Source organism: Tenrec ecaudatus, chromosome 2 (assembly GCF_050624435.1).
Source record: "Tenrec ecaudatus isolate mTenEca1 chromosome 2, mTenEca1.hap1, whole genome shotgun sequence".
Lineage (NCBI taxonomy): Eukaryota > Metazoa > Chordata > Mammalia > Afrosoricida > Tenrecidae > Tenrec > Tenrec ecaudatus.
In genome coordinates, this window is record NC_134531.1 from 111,377,371 (window position 1) to 111,390,656 (window position 13,286).

The window sequence follows — 13,286 nt, forward strand, 5'->3', positions numbered from 1 at the left end:
ACATATTTCCTTTCTCCTTGAACTTACACTTCCATTCTATTTCTCCCACAGAATTTTTTCTTAATATAATATTTTTATGTTGGAATATTTTTTAAGGGTTAACCTTTTATTCTCTGAAGCAAAAGCAAGTTATTCCTCTGTGTGTGTGTGTGTGTGTGTGTGTGTGTGTGTAAATTTAAATTGAAAAATTCTGCCATGCTAAGGCTCTAAGTCATGCTGGATGGTGTAGTGGGTTGTGTCTGGCTGTTAACCACTAGGGCAGCAGTTTGAAACCACAAGCCACTCCAAAGGAGAAAGGTAAAGCTTTCCACTCCCATAAAGCCGGACAGTCTGAGAAACTCCCTGGGGCAGTCTACTCTGTCCTATAGGATTGGTCCAAGTCAGAATCAACTTGATGGTGGGGTTGGCGAGGGAGAGGGGGATGCTTCAAACATTTAATTTATCCTTGAGTAAATTATTAAAAATGCTGATCGTAAGCAGTTGATCAAAATAATCCTAATACTTGAACATTTTGGTGAATTAGTTTGTAAAATACATAATTTAAAAGAAACATTTTTCTTAACGACATGAGTTATACCCATTTTATCTTCAACATGTTCACTTGTTCATTGATAAATGTTACCTGTTGCTAGAATGAGATTGATCTGAGCATCTGGGTTAGTTTTTGTTTTTATAGATATCAACTGTAAAGGAATATTGTGCCCCTAAGTAGGTGACAATGCAAGGAGTAATTGTTATAAGTATACCATTCAATACTTTATAAACTCCTGGACTATATGCCAGAATCTCAGGATGATCTCTATCTGATACTAATTTTAATCAGTTACTTTAAATAACTTACAGCCCCACATCTCTATTAGTTATGCCTCCAGTATTAATGAATTTTGTAGACATATTTGTTTTCCAGCCGTTCACATCTAATTAGACACCAGTGTTTCAAATCGTCGCTGTTTCAAATAACCCACAGCTTTTCCTAGTTCAGTGTGCTAGAGCTGGGTCCTGTCTGATGGGGGAAACAATGAAAGGGTGGTGGGAAAAGGGAAAGCCTCATGTCTCTGGCAGGTCTGTGTCATTCAGAACAGTGTGCAGGAGCTGAGCATCCTGCCTGAGGCCCCGTGGAAGAAGGAGCATATCGGGGAGAAGTAGGGTGTTCAGAATGCTACTGCAGAGGACAAGGCCACAGAGAAAGTGTGATTCTGCCACTTTTGCTCCCTTCCATGTCCCAGGTCAGCCCACACCTAGATGATGGGAAAGATACCAAAGGACAAGCAGACTGTTGGTGTGAGTCACCTTCTTTTCTTCCCTGGGCATGCTTTTGTTAGACCACGTCCTTTCCGGAACAACCTGTGTTGAAACGAAAGAAAGTTCCAGTTTCGTGGCATACTCCTTCAAGTACCTTAGACTGCATAGACCGCATGTTTAGTAATCAAAATTGGTAGTCCAAATGACTGAAGCACTGTACCTTTCCTAGTGTGCATTTATTTTTGTAAAATTGTTTTGAGAATTCTTTAAATGAAATGCATAAAGCATGTGCAGTAGTGCCTACCTCATAATTGTAGTTATGTATGTAGTGGTTTACAAATAGAACAAAGTGTTGCAGCCTAATTTTCTTTAATTTGAGAGTGGGAATAAAAATGATTAAAATTTGTATTCATTAAAGTACATGTTGAAATTTTCATTGGAGGAGAAATAATCAGTGTGAACATTTACAAACCCGGAAGCCAGGAGTACCTCAGAGGATACATTAGATCTTACAGTAGTTAATGAATTGAGTAAGTCAACATGGAGACAAAGGTCATTCTGTTGAGAAAATTACTACCATTTTTATTCGTAGTACTTTCAGATATGAATGCTATTTTAAAAAATCTATTTTAGACTGTTTAGAAACAGAGTATCTGACTTTACTTTTATCATTGTGAGAATTGTTTTTTACATCTATTTATTGAACTTAGCAGTGTGCATTAATTATGTGTTGACTTCCAAGTTAAGTTACATAAAGTTCATAGAAAACAAAACTGTCACGAAAGTAAATAATGGGCAAGGTATTTTATGACTTATGATTTAAATATAAAAGGGCTTCTGAAATGAGTGGGGGAAGTGTTCTTAGCATGGCACCTGTTACTACTTACTGTCTTCTGCTGTGCACCGAGGACCCAGCCACCCTCTCTAGGAAAACACAAATTCCTGGGAAAGGGATGTAGCAACAGTTAGGTAGACAGCAAGAGACACCATTTTGTCCTAGAGTTCACATTTTCAGGACAATTATTGAAATTAAAAGACCTTTCTTTGAATCACGCATGGGCTTTTAGAAGATTTAGTTTATATGAGTTGATTTCCATATATGTATTACATTTGAGTTACCGTGTACACTCGAATATCAACTGAGGCACCTACTTTTACCACAAAAACTGCATTAAAAATATGCTGAAAAACTTGGCTGTACGTGAGTATATACAGGAGCTCCTTTTTTCAAAGGCTGGAATTCTGTCTTTAGGATTCTCATTATGATTTAGTATTTTCCTAAATAGATGTGGTTCAGGTGGTACTGTCCGTATCTTGTTTTAATGACTTACTCAGGTCACATCGTGAGGGCCACGGATCTGGTACTGGGTCTGTGCTGGAGCAGGGAGGAATCCCGTGCTGCTCTGTGAGACTTGTTCCCAGCCTGTGCCTCTCACTCCTGTCACCATCTGAATATGGTGAGAATAATGTCTGATGTTTCCGTGTATGCGCCTTGAAAGAGCCGACCTTGCGTTCAGGCTTGCTGGAATCAGGTGATCCCACGAGTAGAAAAGGATTACACTAACACAAGATTCTACACTTCGGGTTCAAATTTGGTTGTTCCTGTTAAGATTCTTCCTCTTTTTCCCTCTCCTCTACTTTAACAGTCTTTCTCCAGGGACTGGTTTTTCATGACACACATGCAAAGAATGTGAGATGACATCACACCATTCTTGCCTCTAAGGAGCACTCTGCTTGCACTTCTTCTGAGAGCTTTGGTGTTTCTATTGGCAGGTCATGGTACTGTCACTCTGCCAGCACCATAAATTAAACACAGCCATTCTTCGGTAAAGCCCCGGACTCTGTGTCTGACCCCTGCCCGCTATTCAAGAGGGTAATACGGACATAGGTGCGCACACCAACACACTATACTTGTCAAAATATATAGTATTATTTGTATGTGCTTTTCGCACCAAGATCATACTACCCACTGGCTGCATTTAGCTTTTTTCATTTGATCTCTCTTTGCTAAGGCAGAATTACCTTTTTAAAAATTGACTACATAGCATTCCACAGCATAGGTATATTTGCTTACATTTATTCAATTCCCAGGTAATAGGAGCCCTGGTGATGGAGTGGGTTAGGCATTTGACTGTTACCTGTAAGGTCAGCGGTTGGAACTCACCAGCCACTCTACAGGAAAAAGGTGAGGCTGCCTCCTTCCCGCAAGACCAGCGAGAGCAGTTCTGCTCTGTTCTAGAGGATGGCTGGGACGCAGAATTGACTTAGTGGCAGTTGGCTTTGGTTTGGTGGTGTTCTCCGTTTTCAGTCATAGAAACAATGTTGAGCTGAGCCGGTGGGTGCCTCCTTCCTGTGCTCACATTTAGCGCCCATCTCAGAGCAAGAGCTTTTTTGTGTCTGCTCTGCAATAGACCTTGTGCTTTCATTTCCTGGAGTTCTTGGGGGTTGCAGATGGTAAAGGTGCTGGCCTGTAAACTGAAAGGGTGTAAGCTTGGTTCCGCCCAAATGCACCTTAGAAAAAGAGTCCTGTTAACGGGCTTCTGAAAAATCAACCATTGAAAACTCGTGGAGCCCAATTCTGCTGTGACCCATGTGTCTCCATGAGATTGAATTGACTGGAAGCACCTGGTTTGTACGCTCCCTAGAGCTGTTGTAACAAAATACCAACATGGTATATGGGTGGCAAAATCAACATGAGTTCAGGATGTCAGCAGGCTATGCCCAACTCCAACCTTGGATTTAATCAGGTGGCTGTCCTCCTTCTATGTCCCTGTCACTGTCTCTCTTTCCTATTGCTAAGAAAACCCAGCCATAGCGTATTAGTCAGACTTCACCCCAGTAACTTAACTAATAATGTCTCTGTCTTCAGAGACCCAGTTTTACTTGAGGGCAGTGAGTGAGTGAGTGAGTGAGAGAGAGAGAGAGAGAGAGAGAGAGAGAGAGAGAGAGAGTGTGTTTTCAGCATATCAGATCCCAATATGAGCTCTGTAAAAAAGAAATTCTCAGTTGCTCCAAAGCTGCTTTCACTTCTCAGTTCCAAAGATGTGACTTCACCCCCTCCAATTACTGGTGTGCCAGTGCGGCGAGGTGGTTGCGAGGGCTTTACTTCTGGCCCTGCCAGTTGTATGGCCTCTTAGGCTTAGGAAAAGCAGTCCCCAGCACAGAGGAAGCTCTCGACTACAGCTGTTACCATTCCCACATAGTACTTGCCACCCCTCACTGGGCAGATAATTATTGTACACCGACTGTGTGCCGGGCACACAAATAGAAGCCAAGTTGTGGCCTTAAAAACCTTAATTAAGTATGTGTGGAAGTTACCACATGTTTGCTCAAAATGAAACCAGCAGTTTCCTTGTCTTTCCAACTATTTGGACCTTATCCGTAGCCAATCTGATTCCCCTGGGTGTCAGTTAGCTTCTACCTGGTGGACAACAGCCTCTCAGGTCCTCACTAGTTCTCTTAAATGTTATTTAGTACCTGCTATGTGCTTACAACGAGTTAAGCAGTAGAAATAGACAGATGTTGTCTAAGAGTCGGTGTGAGTGGGATGAGGGTAAACAGGACACCCTCCAGCATGTACTGAATAATATACTGCCATGGTGCCTTCAGAGACAATTCACTGTGGCCCTCAGTTCAACAGAGGACTAGCAAGATTCCTTCCTTGCCTTACTTCCAGTCTCTCTCTACTCCAGGGGCAGAGTGTGAAGTGTTAGCAACAAGAAAGCACTTGTTTTTCTTTGTTGAAACCTGGGAGTGACATCACACATACCTCTCCTCCACAATAGGACTGGTCTGGTAAGGAAGGAGCTGCTTTTCTTTCTAGGACTTAAAAACACAGCGAGTTTAGATGCCCCTGGCCAGTCGCGCCTAAGTAGCTTAGGTTTCCAAGGCTCCCATAACACATAACACATACCACAAACTTAGTGGCTTCAGATAACAGCAGTGTCCTCTGGAAGCCAGAAGTCCAAAAGCAAGGTGTCCACAGGACTGGCCTGCCTTTGCCGGCTCTAGTGGCTACAGGAGGAGCTGGCTGGTTTGTGACTGCTTAACCCCCGTCTTTGCCACTGGGCCACAGTTCCTTCTCCTCCTCTTCTCCTTGTCTTCCCTTGTGTTTCTGAGAAGGACATGTCATTGGATTTAGGGCCCCACTGGGTGTAACGCAAGATGATCTCTTCTCAAGTTCCTTAAGTAATGACATCTGCAAATACCCTTCTTCCACGTAAGTTCATATTCTCAGGCTCCAAGAGGTAGGACTTGAGCATTTCTTCTGGAGGGCCAGCGTTCAACCCGCACACTAGAGTAGGCCCATTTCATGGTGCCACGCACAACAAAGAGCCAGCAATGCTCAAGGCCCACGGGATTTAAAGCTCTGCCTTTTAGCGAGTTCTTCCACTATCCTGTGCACCTCTTTAGGAAAGGCACACCTTAGGGAATCTCGGTGCAGAGTAAGAAACAATCTTCCACTTCATCTTGTTCTTTAAAATAATAACAAACTCACTTTGAGAAACTCAGGGATATATTCCTGTTTTAGTTCCATTTTAAGTTTGCTTCTATTTGATTTGTTCATAATAAGATCATTGTTTTATCTTATTTAAGAACTATCCTGCAGATGATTTAATGTCTTCCTCAATTTTGATTGGACTTAGAGACTTAAGTGCTCTAAGCATTTGTTGCCACAACAGGTCTGAGCGTAATGCTAAGCAGAAGAAAGCTAGTTTTCTCAATGGAAATAACTTATTATTGCTGGAGGTAACATGGAATTATTCACTTTTTCCTAGAGCATGCTCTTTGTAAATGTTTCTGGAGATAGAGATTGAAATTAATGATGCCCTCCCTTGTTAAGGATTTACTTCATTCCATGTATTTTGTTGACCCCTGAGAGAATATCCTTTGCGGAGAGGAGAAAACGTAAAACAGTGCTAAAATCCCTGCAGATGTTTCCAAGTAAAATTGATAATTCCCTTGTCACCTGCTACTCTCCCTGGCACTCCATTTTGTGTTTGAGGCAAAACCTTGGTTCATTTGTAAAAGCTTGTCTATTAAGATTCCATAGGCATTTCGATTTGGCTTCAAGAAAATTCCATTTATGGAAGCACGCTAAAAAGAAAGTTTGCATGTTGGAGTAAAAAAAATTCTAGTTCAAAAAAGGTAACTATTCTGTCAGCAGTTTGTGACTTTTATTTTTCCTTGAACTTCGCAATAGTAGTGGAGATAGTTGAATTGCCTGTAGGTCCTTTTGGTAACAGGAGATGTGTGCATGTTTCACTGGCAGAAAGAAGTGTGAAGACTGTGACCATAAAGCAAGAGGTGGGAGGAGGTGTCTGCCACCCACCCCGCCCTTCCTTCATGATCACATTCTTAATAACTTCATGAACATCCTAAGAAAGAAACTGAAGTTAGCTGACTACACCAGATGAGACTGCTGTGTAGGAAGAGCTACAGGTGCCTGAAAAGAAGTTCTGTGAACATTCCAAAAATGTTATTAGTGGAGGATTCAATCCACTTAGTGTACAACACCATGTTGTTTATATTTTAGAGTTTCTCTGGCACATGGCTGCTTCGCAGGATATTTGGTGTTTGTTTTTTTTTCCAGAAGTAGATTACCTGCGCTTTCTCTTGAGGTGTACCTGTGGGTGGACTCAAACCTGCAGCCTTTCAGTTCAGAGAGAAGTATACTGACTGCTTGCCCACCCAGGATCCAGTGCCTGGATTGGATGTACATGTGTCGACTTCCACAGATGCTAACTTCCCGTTCTTTAACTACGTGCTGTCACCTTCTGCAAGCCCTGGAGATTCTTCCTGGCTTCTATAAAAAAGCTAGCCTTGCTCTGTTCTTGCCTTCGTTTTTCTGTGTACAACTCTTTGCTTTATAACAGTGGGAAGGTTGTTTTTGAGGTGTGTGACAAAAAATAAAAACCACAGGTAAAATTTTAAGGTTTTTTGGAGTCCTAAAAGCTTCGAGGTTTTGAAAAAAGATAGGCCAACCTTTCTGATGACTATTTTCCAATTGCTCTTTTTCTCAGACCTGTATCCTCTCTCATACCCACTAGCTCTGAGTGTTGGGTTTCTTCTTAACTGCTTTCTCCATCTGTGTAATCAAGTCAAGGTTCACTGAGGACCTGCAGATATAGTTAGGACAGAGGGACAGATAGAAACAAGTAATATTGTAGGCTTATTACAAAATGCTTCTAGGACTTTTTCAATGGTCTTTGGGTTTATGTATCAAGGGGTAAATGGATCACTCCATTAACAGGAGTCCTAAGATCTGTCCAGCTCAGTTAAATGTGATTTAATATCTGGGAGCTCCCCAGATGATACCCCACAAACCCTAATCTGCTCATGCCGATTTCAGGAATAAATTGTCTCATAAAATGACCTGTTTTATTTCCTAAATAGAGATGGTGGGCAGTAATAGGCTGGCTGTCGAACTAGCACAGTGTAAATTTTAGCTGTATCAAAATTTCTCGTGTATAAGGAATTGGACGAGGATGGCTCTTTTGGGGAATGGGGGTGTGGAGGAAAGGTGGACTGGGATTTACCATTCTCATTTCATTTTCTCTCTCCCTTCTAGAATTTAGCTAGACAACCATTTGCATGTTGTTTTTTAAAATTGTTTTATTGTAATAAAAATATGTGTGTGTGTGTAAGTCGCAAGTAAAAAAATGTTCACATGTGCAATTCAATGGTACTGGTTAAATTACTCATTGGCATTGGCATGATCCCTTTTTAAATTACCCTAACACATTACCGGAAACAAATTGTACCTCAATAAAGCACCCCTCTTTCCTCTTCCCTTCGTCCCCTGCTCACCACTTACAAGATTTGGCCTCCATGCGTTCTCTAGTCTAGATGTTCATGTTAGTGAGACCCTACTCTATTTGTTTCTTTCGTGGCTGGCTTTACTCAAGTTTTCCAGGTTCATCCATGTTGTGGGCATGTATCAGGACTTTCCCTTTGTAGTAGTCCACTGTATGTATGCCCCACATTTACTTTTTCTGTTTATCTCTTGGTGGTCAAGTAGTGGTTTTCACTGAAGGGCAGCACTACAATGAACATTAATATTTGCATATTGCCACTCCATTTCCCACATACGGCTTCCCATCATGTGCAGAATTCGCTTGGATGGCAGTGGACTTGTTGTGTTTTGGTTTTCATCCATTTCAGCCCAACTTCTTTATCCTTCTGTTGAAATATATTGGCCCCTTACTAAGTATTGTCCACCATCTCTAACTTAAAAAGATAGAGAACAAGAGAAAAGGTGAACTGTGACATCATTTCATATATGAAAGATGGTAACGATAATAGAGAACAAGAAAATATATGAAAGCTGGGAGAAGTTTCATAGTCTTTAAGAATTGTGGGACAAATCAATGTGTTTTTGTTTTTTAATTTAGGAGTTGAAGGACAGTCTGTGGAAATTTCCAACATTGTGGATATCAGAAAAGAATACAACCGTGAGATTGCAATGAGAATTTCTTCTAACATCAACAGCCAAAATAGATTTTATACTGACCTGAATGGATACCAGGTAATTTTCCTTCAAAATGCCAAAGTAATGGTTGTATCAGTATATAATTTTTTATTGGTAATAAGCCAGTTAACTGGAATCTTTAAAAGAAACATGATTCAGATTGAAATCTTACTCCTAAAATAAAACTGAATTTTAACTGAAAGTTTTAGATTCAGTATTCAATCATAATTTCCAAAGTTGGATGAATATTTAATAGATCACTTGTGGAAGACCTATTCATAACCCTTCCCCCCCCCCCCAGGGATAATTGGGCAACCAATATGTCTTTTAGATACTTTGATACTAAAAATACATGAGATTGTCTGATTGTAAGGAAGCATAATAAGGGATTAATGGATGAGTTTTTTATTTACTTTTCTTATAAGAAACCAGCCTGTGAGTATTTAGTTTATTCTACATATAATTTTAAATGTGTGATGTGTTAATGAGTTCTTTTAAGTTTCTTGAGAGTTCTTTTTCCACAAATTTTTTTCATGTTGTCAATTATCAAGTTTAATAAATTTGTAGAGTTTTATTGGCATATATTTCACATGTCACGTAATTCAATAATTCAGTTCTATTAAAAAGAGTTGTACCATCATCTCCACAATCAATTGTAGAACATTTGCTTCTGTCTTGTACTCATTATTAGCATTTCTCTACCTCTCCCCAATGTCCCCTCCAGACTTCCCAAGAAATCATCAATCTAGTCATTCTAGCTCTATAGCTCTAGCACTATAGTCTCTGTAGTGCTAGCTGGCTCTCATATACAGGAAACATAAAATACAGAAAAACAAAACAAAAAATGCCGATGCACTCCGCTTGATAGTAAGGCTGTTCACCTCCCTGGCCTGTTGTCAGAGAGAATCCACCAGAGAAGCCATATGTAGGCCTGCAAATGGATTTCGGGCTTCCACTGCCCTCCATAGCCTTCTGCAAACTGGCTGTATACAATTGAAGCTCTGGTACCATTCCTTTCTTCCGGTTTGAGTTTGTCATTCACCGTCCTTGGATCTCACCGGCTATTGTGCTGATTGCTACCTAAAACTCAAAATTCAGAATGGAAGGTGTGGGTCATATCTTTTAATAATTTTTAAAATGTTGCTGTGTATTTAAAACAGCATTGTCACCATTTCTGGCTATGAATAGGAATAATTTCATTGCAGTTGTTTTTACTTGGTCTGATTTTCAGTGGGCATAGATAGAAGGGATTGTGATCATTTTCTCTTCTGTGATTTCCTCCAAAAGTTAAATTTAAACATTTTCCAAAGCATAAAAATTACAGCACACATTTTGAACTACCACATTAATTCTACTACAGCTGTTTGGTTATCAAATGAAACCCTGACTTTATGGTGATTCATTTTCCTGATGTATGAAAGAAAGTCTTTTCTGAAATTCTCCAGAAGCAATTATTTTCATGTGTGGGTGTATACATGAATGAAAAAAACTTAGTTAAAATGAATAGTGGAAAATGTGAATATTCTTTTCAAAGACAGCATTTGAATAAATAGGGGAAAAAATTTAAGTCTACTGGGTCTTCAAAAACAAACCATTTTAAGCTTTTGTAAATGTGGAAATTGGGTAAAAGTAAAAATCTAGAGCCATGGGTTCGGGGCAGCAATATGATTATGGTAATTTAATGTCATTTTTAGAAGGAGTTTAGTTAATTAACAGGTGAGGGGCAAGATGGAAAAGACGATACAGGGAATTCTGTGTTTAAATATAGTTTTAAATGTTTTTCTTTTTTTGTTGTAAGTTAGGTACACAGCAAGTGTGTAGGTTTGGTATGAAAGTTCAAGATCAAAATTATGAATTATCTAGTACTATACATGACATAGTGGGAACTCAGTGTTAGCTATTATATTACCTTTATGTTTTTGTTTTGAGTTTCTTGTTAAACTTTCACAAGAGTCAACACTGTACATGGATAGTTCACTGACATGAATTGTATTTATTATCTTCTTCAACTGTTACCCTTATCCAACCACAGATCTTTCCATCACCCTTAACAGAAGCTCCATGTCCCTTAAGCACTGTGTATTCCTTGGAATTTTTAAGTGGGATGAATTAAGATTCCCTGGTAATAAGGAAGCCCTGGTGCTGTTAGTGGGTTACCTGTTGGGCTGCTAATGAATGGTAAGGTCAGCAGTTCAAAGCCACCAGTCGCTGCACATAAGAAAGAAGAGGGTCTTGGAAACCCACAGAAGCCCTTCCCATCTGTTCTTATGGTCGCTACAAGTCAGAGCCCGTGATATAACAAAATCTGTTTCAAGTCCTCTCTGAGTTAACACAGGCCACTCTGACCTGGGCTGCCATTAGGACACTTTCAAAATCTAAAGAAAGTAAGAATTGTATTTCATACACGCAAGTATTAAATGTACAGAGATTGTAGTTTAGAATTACCTGCTTTGAAAGGAAACAAGAGTAATAGTATTGAATGGTTTTTTTCAAAACAGATATGCATTTGATTATAATGCTGGAGGATTTGGTGGTGAGATCTATGATATGTATTAAAAGTGATTCTTTCAAGTACTATAAGAGATTTCTTGAAAGGGGATAGAAAGCTATTATTCTTAGCATTCATTACCAAAGCAGTGTGGTAGACTTAGATGAGAAATTAATACTTAATACCTTTATAATTTGTTTTATGCAAATATTGGGAGAACTAGACGACTTTTTTATAAAGCATTTTTATTTTGAATTTAAATAGCATTGTGTTTTTAAGATCTTAAAGTTTACTTTCTCACTTAAATCTGAGATCCTCATGTTTTTTTTCATATTATACTTTTAAATTATCTCCTTCCTCGAGCAGCAAAGAAAACGACTTTTTTCTTCTTCTTTGTGTGTGTGTGGGGGGGGTGAGTTTTCATAATCAGTACTAATTTGTCTATGGAAGTGTTAATTGATTATGTTTTTTTAATAAGAGAAGTCTTTGGTCTTCCAGATTCAACCCCGAATGACAATGAGCAAATTGCCTATTCAAGCAAATGTGTACCCAATGACTACACTGGCTTACATCCAGGACACAGAGCATCGCTTGACACTTCACTCTGCTCAGTCTTTGGGCGTTTCAAGTTTTAAAAGTGGTAAGTGTTGTCTTAATTTTTTATGCTCTGTAAGGTTTCAGTTCCAATTTTAAAGTTTTTCTATTGGTCAAAATGTGTGATTATCATTTTCTGTCTAAAGCTTAACTGTCTTCTTTCCAGCAGCCAGGAATTAATTGATTTGAAGTTTTGTGGAGACAACATAAAATGATCTGTTTCTTCAACCTTCAGATGGAGAACAACTCCATGCCACATGAAAACAATATTTTCTTCTCGTGATAGTGTCTGTGTTTAGGTGCCCTTGTGATTGACTTGACAGATGCAGAAAGTAACCTCTAAGCATTTGGATTATTATTCCAGATGTGCAAACTTAGAATGTTTCAGTTCACACTGGGATTTTTCTCTAAATTATGGTCTTTCTATTGCACCACCACCAAAAAAGGAGAAAATGGATGATAGAGCCGTGGGATAAAGAGCTAACGAACAGACATGGTTTATCTCACTGTCATTGAGTCAATGCTGACTCCTGTGAGTTTCCGAGACTAGAACGGTTTACGGGAGTAGAAAGCCCAGTCTTTCTCCTGAGGAGCTGCTGGTGGTTTCCGAATGCCGGTCATGCGGATAGCAACCCAATGCAGATTATAGGGTTCCAAAAGATAGAAAGATTAGGGGGTGGACAGAGAATTGGGTTTTCTGTTGGGACGCAACTAAGCTTTCTAATATGTATATTTTTGCATTTAACATTTTATCTTGGCTATCAATTATATCGTGAAAGAAAAATGGGGCTTTCTATTCTCATAAAGTTGCAGTCCTGGAAACCCAGTTGGGTTGCTATGAGTTGTAATTGACTTGATGACAGTGAGTGAGGGAATGCTCATTAATATGTCTCCAACTGTTCTCTTTCCCTAAAATACTAACAGTTGCTAAGTTAATATCTAAAAGAGCCAAAACCCAAATTCACTGCCATCAAGTTGATGCTGACTCAGTAGTGTGGTTCTCCATTTACCAATGGGCAGCCACCACTTAGTGCTAACTAACTGTGAGTCCAATGTTCCTTATCTTTCAACTTTTCAAAAAGAATCATAACATCTTGAATTTAATATGAAGTCTTCCAATGTGAAAGTTTTGGCATAATCTTTTGAAAAACATAAAGCATCTTTGTGCCAGATGAAATTCTTGAATCACCCATTTTAAAACTCGTTCTACTCTGGATGCGAGACGCGGTGGATGACAAACCCAGGTGTATTCTCTCCTTTTCTGAGTGAGATGAGAAATCAGACTCGGCCTGTGCTGTGGGCATTACAGCTACACACATAAAGCAGTTTGAGTGCAGCTTAGGAGACGGCTGTCTTTGTGTCATATCAACTACCGTTTGAAGGCAAAGAGAGAAAGAGCTACAAGAGATTGATGATCGGATTTGAGCGTGAAGTGATGAAGCTCCAGATGAGTTATGGGCATTTGGCCCCAGTGTCTGGGGAGCGAGGTCA

At 39.5% G+C, this 13,286-nt stretch overlaps 1 protein-coding gene across 2 annotated transcripts in view; it reads left to right on the forward strand.

Moving 5' to 3' along the window:
• Positions 1 to 13,286, forward strand: part of MAN2A1 (mannosidase alpha class 2A member 1) — a 209,545-nt gene that overhangs the window by 165,652 nt on the left and 30,607 nt on the right. Inside the window, exons 17-18 of one of the 2 annotated variants that reach the window (XM_075541370.1) lie at positions 8,637 to 8,770; positions 11,685 to 11,841. In XM_075541370.1, the coding sequence (XP_075397485.1) occupies positions 8,637 to 8,770; positions 11,685 to 11,841 (291 nt within the window). The remainder of the gene's footprint in view (positions 1 to 8,636; positions 8,771 to 11,684; positions 11,842 to 13,286) is intronic. The other variant, XM_075541371.1, reaches the window with a different exon arrangement.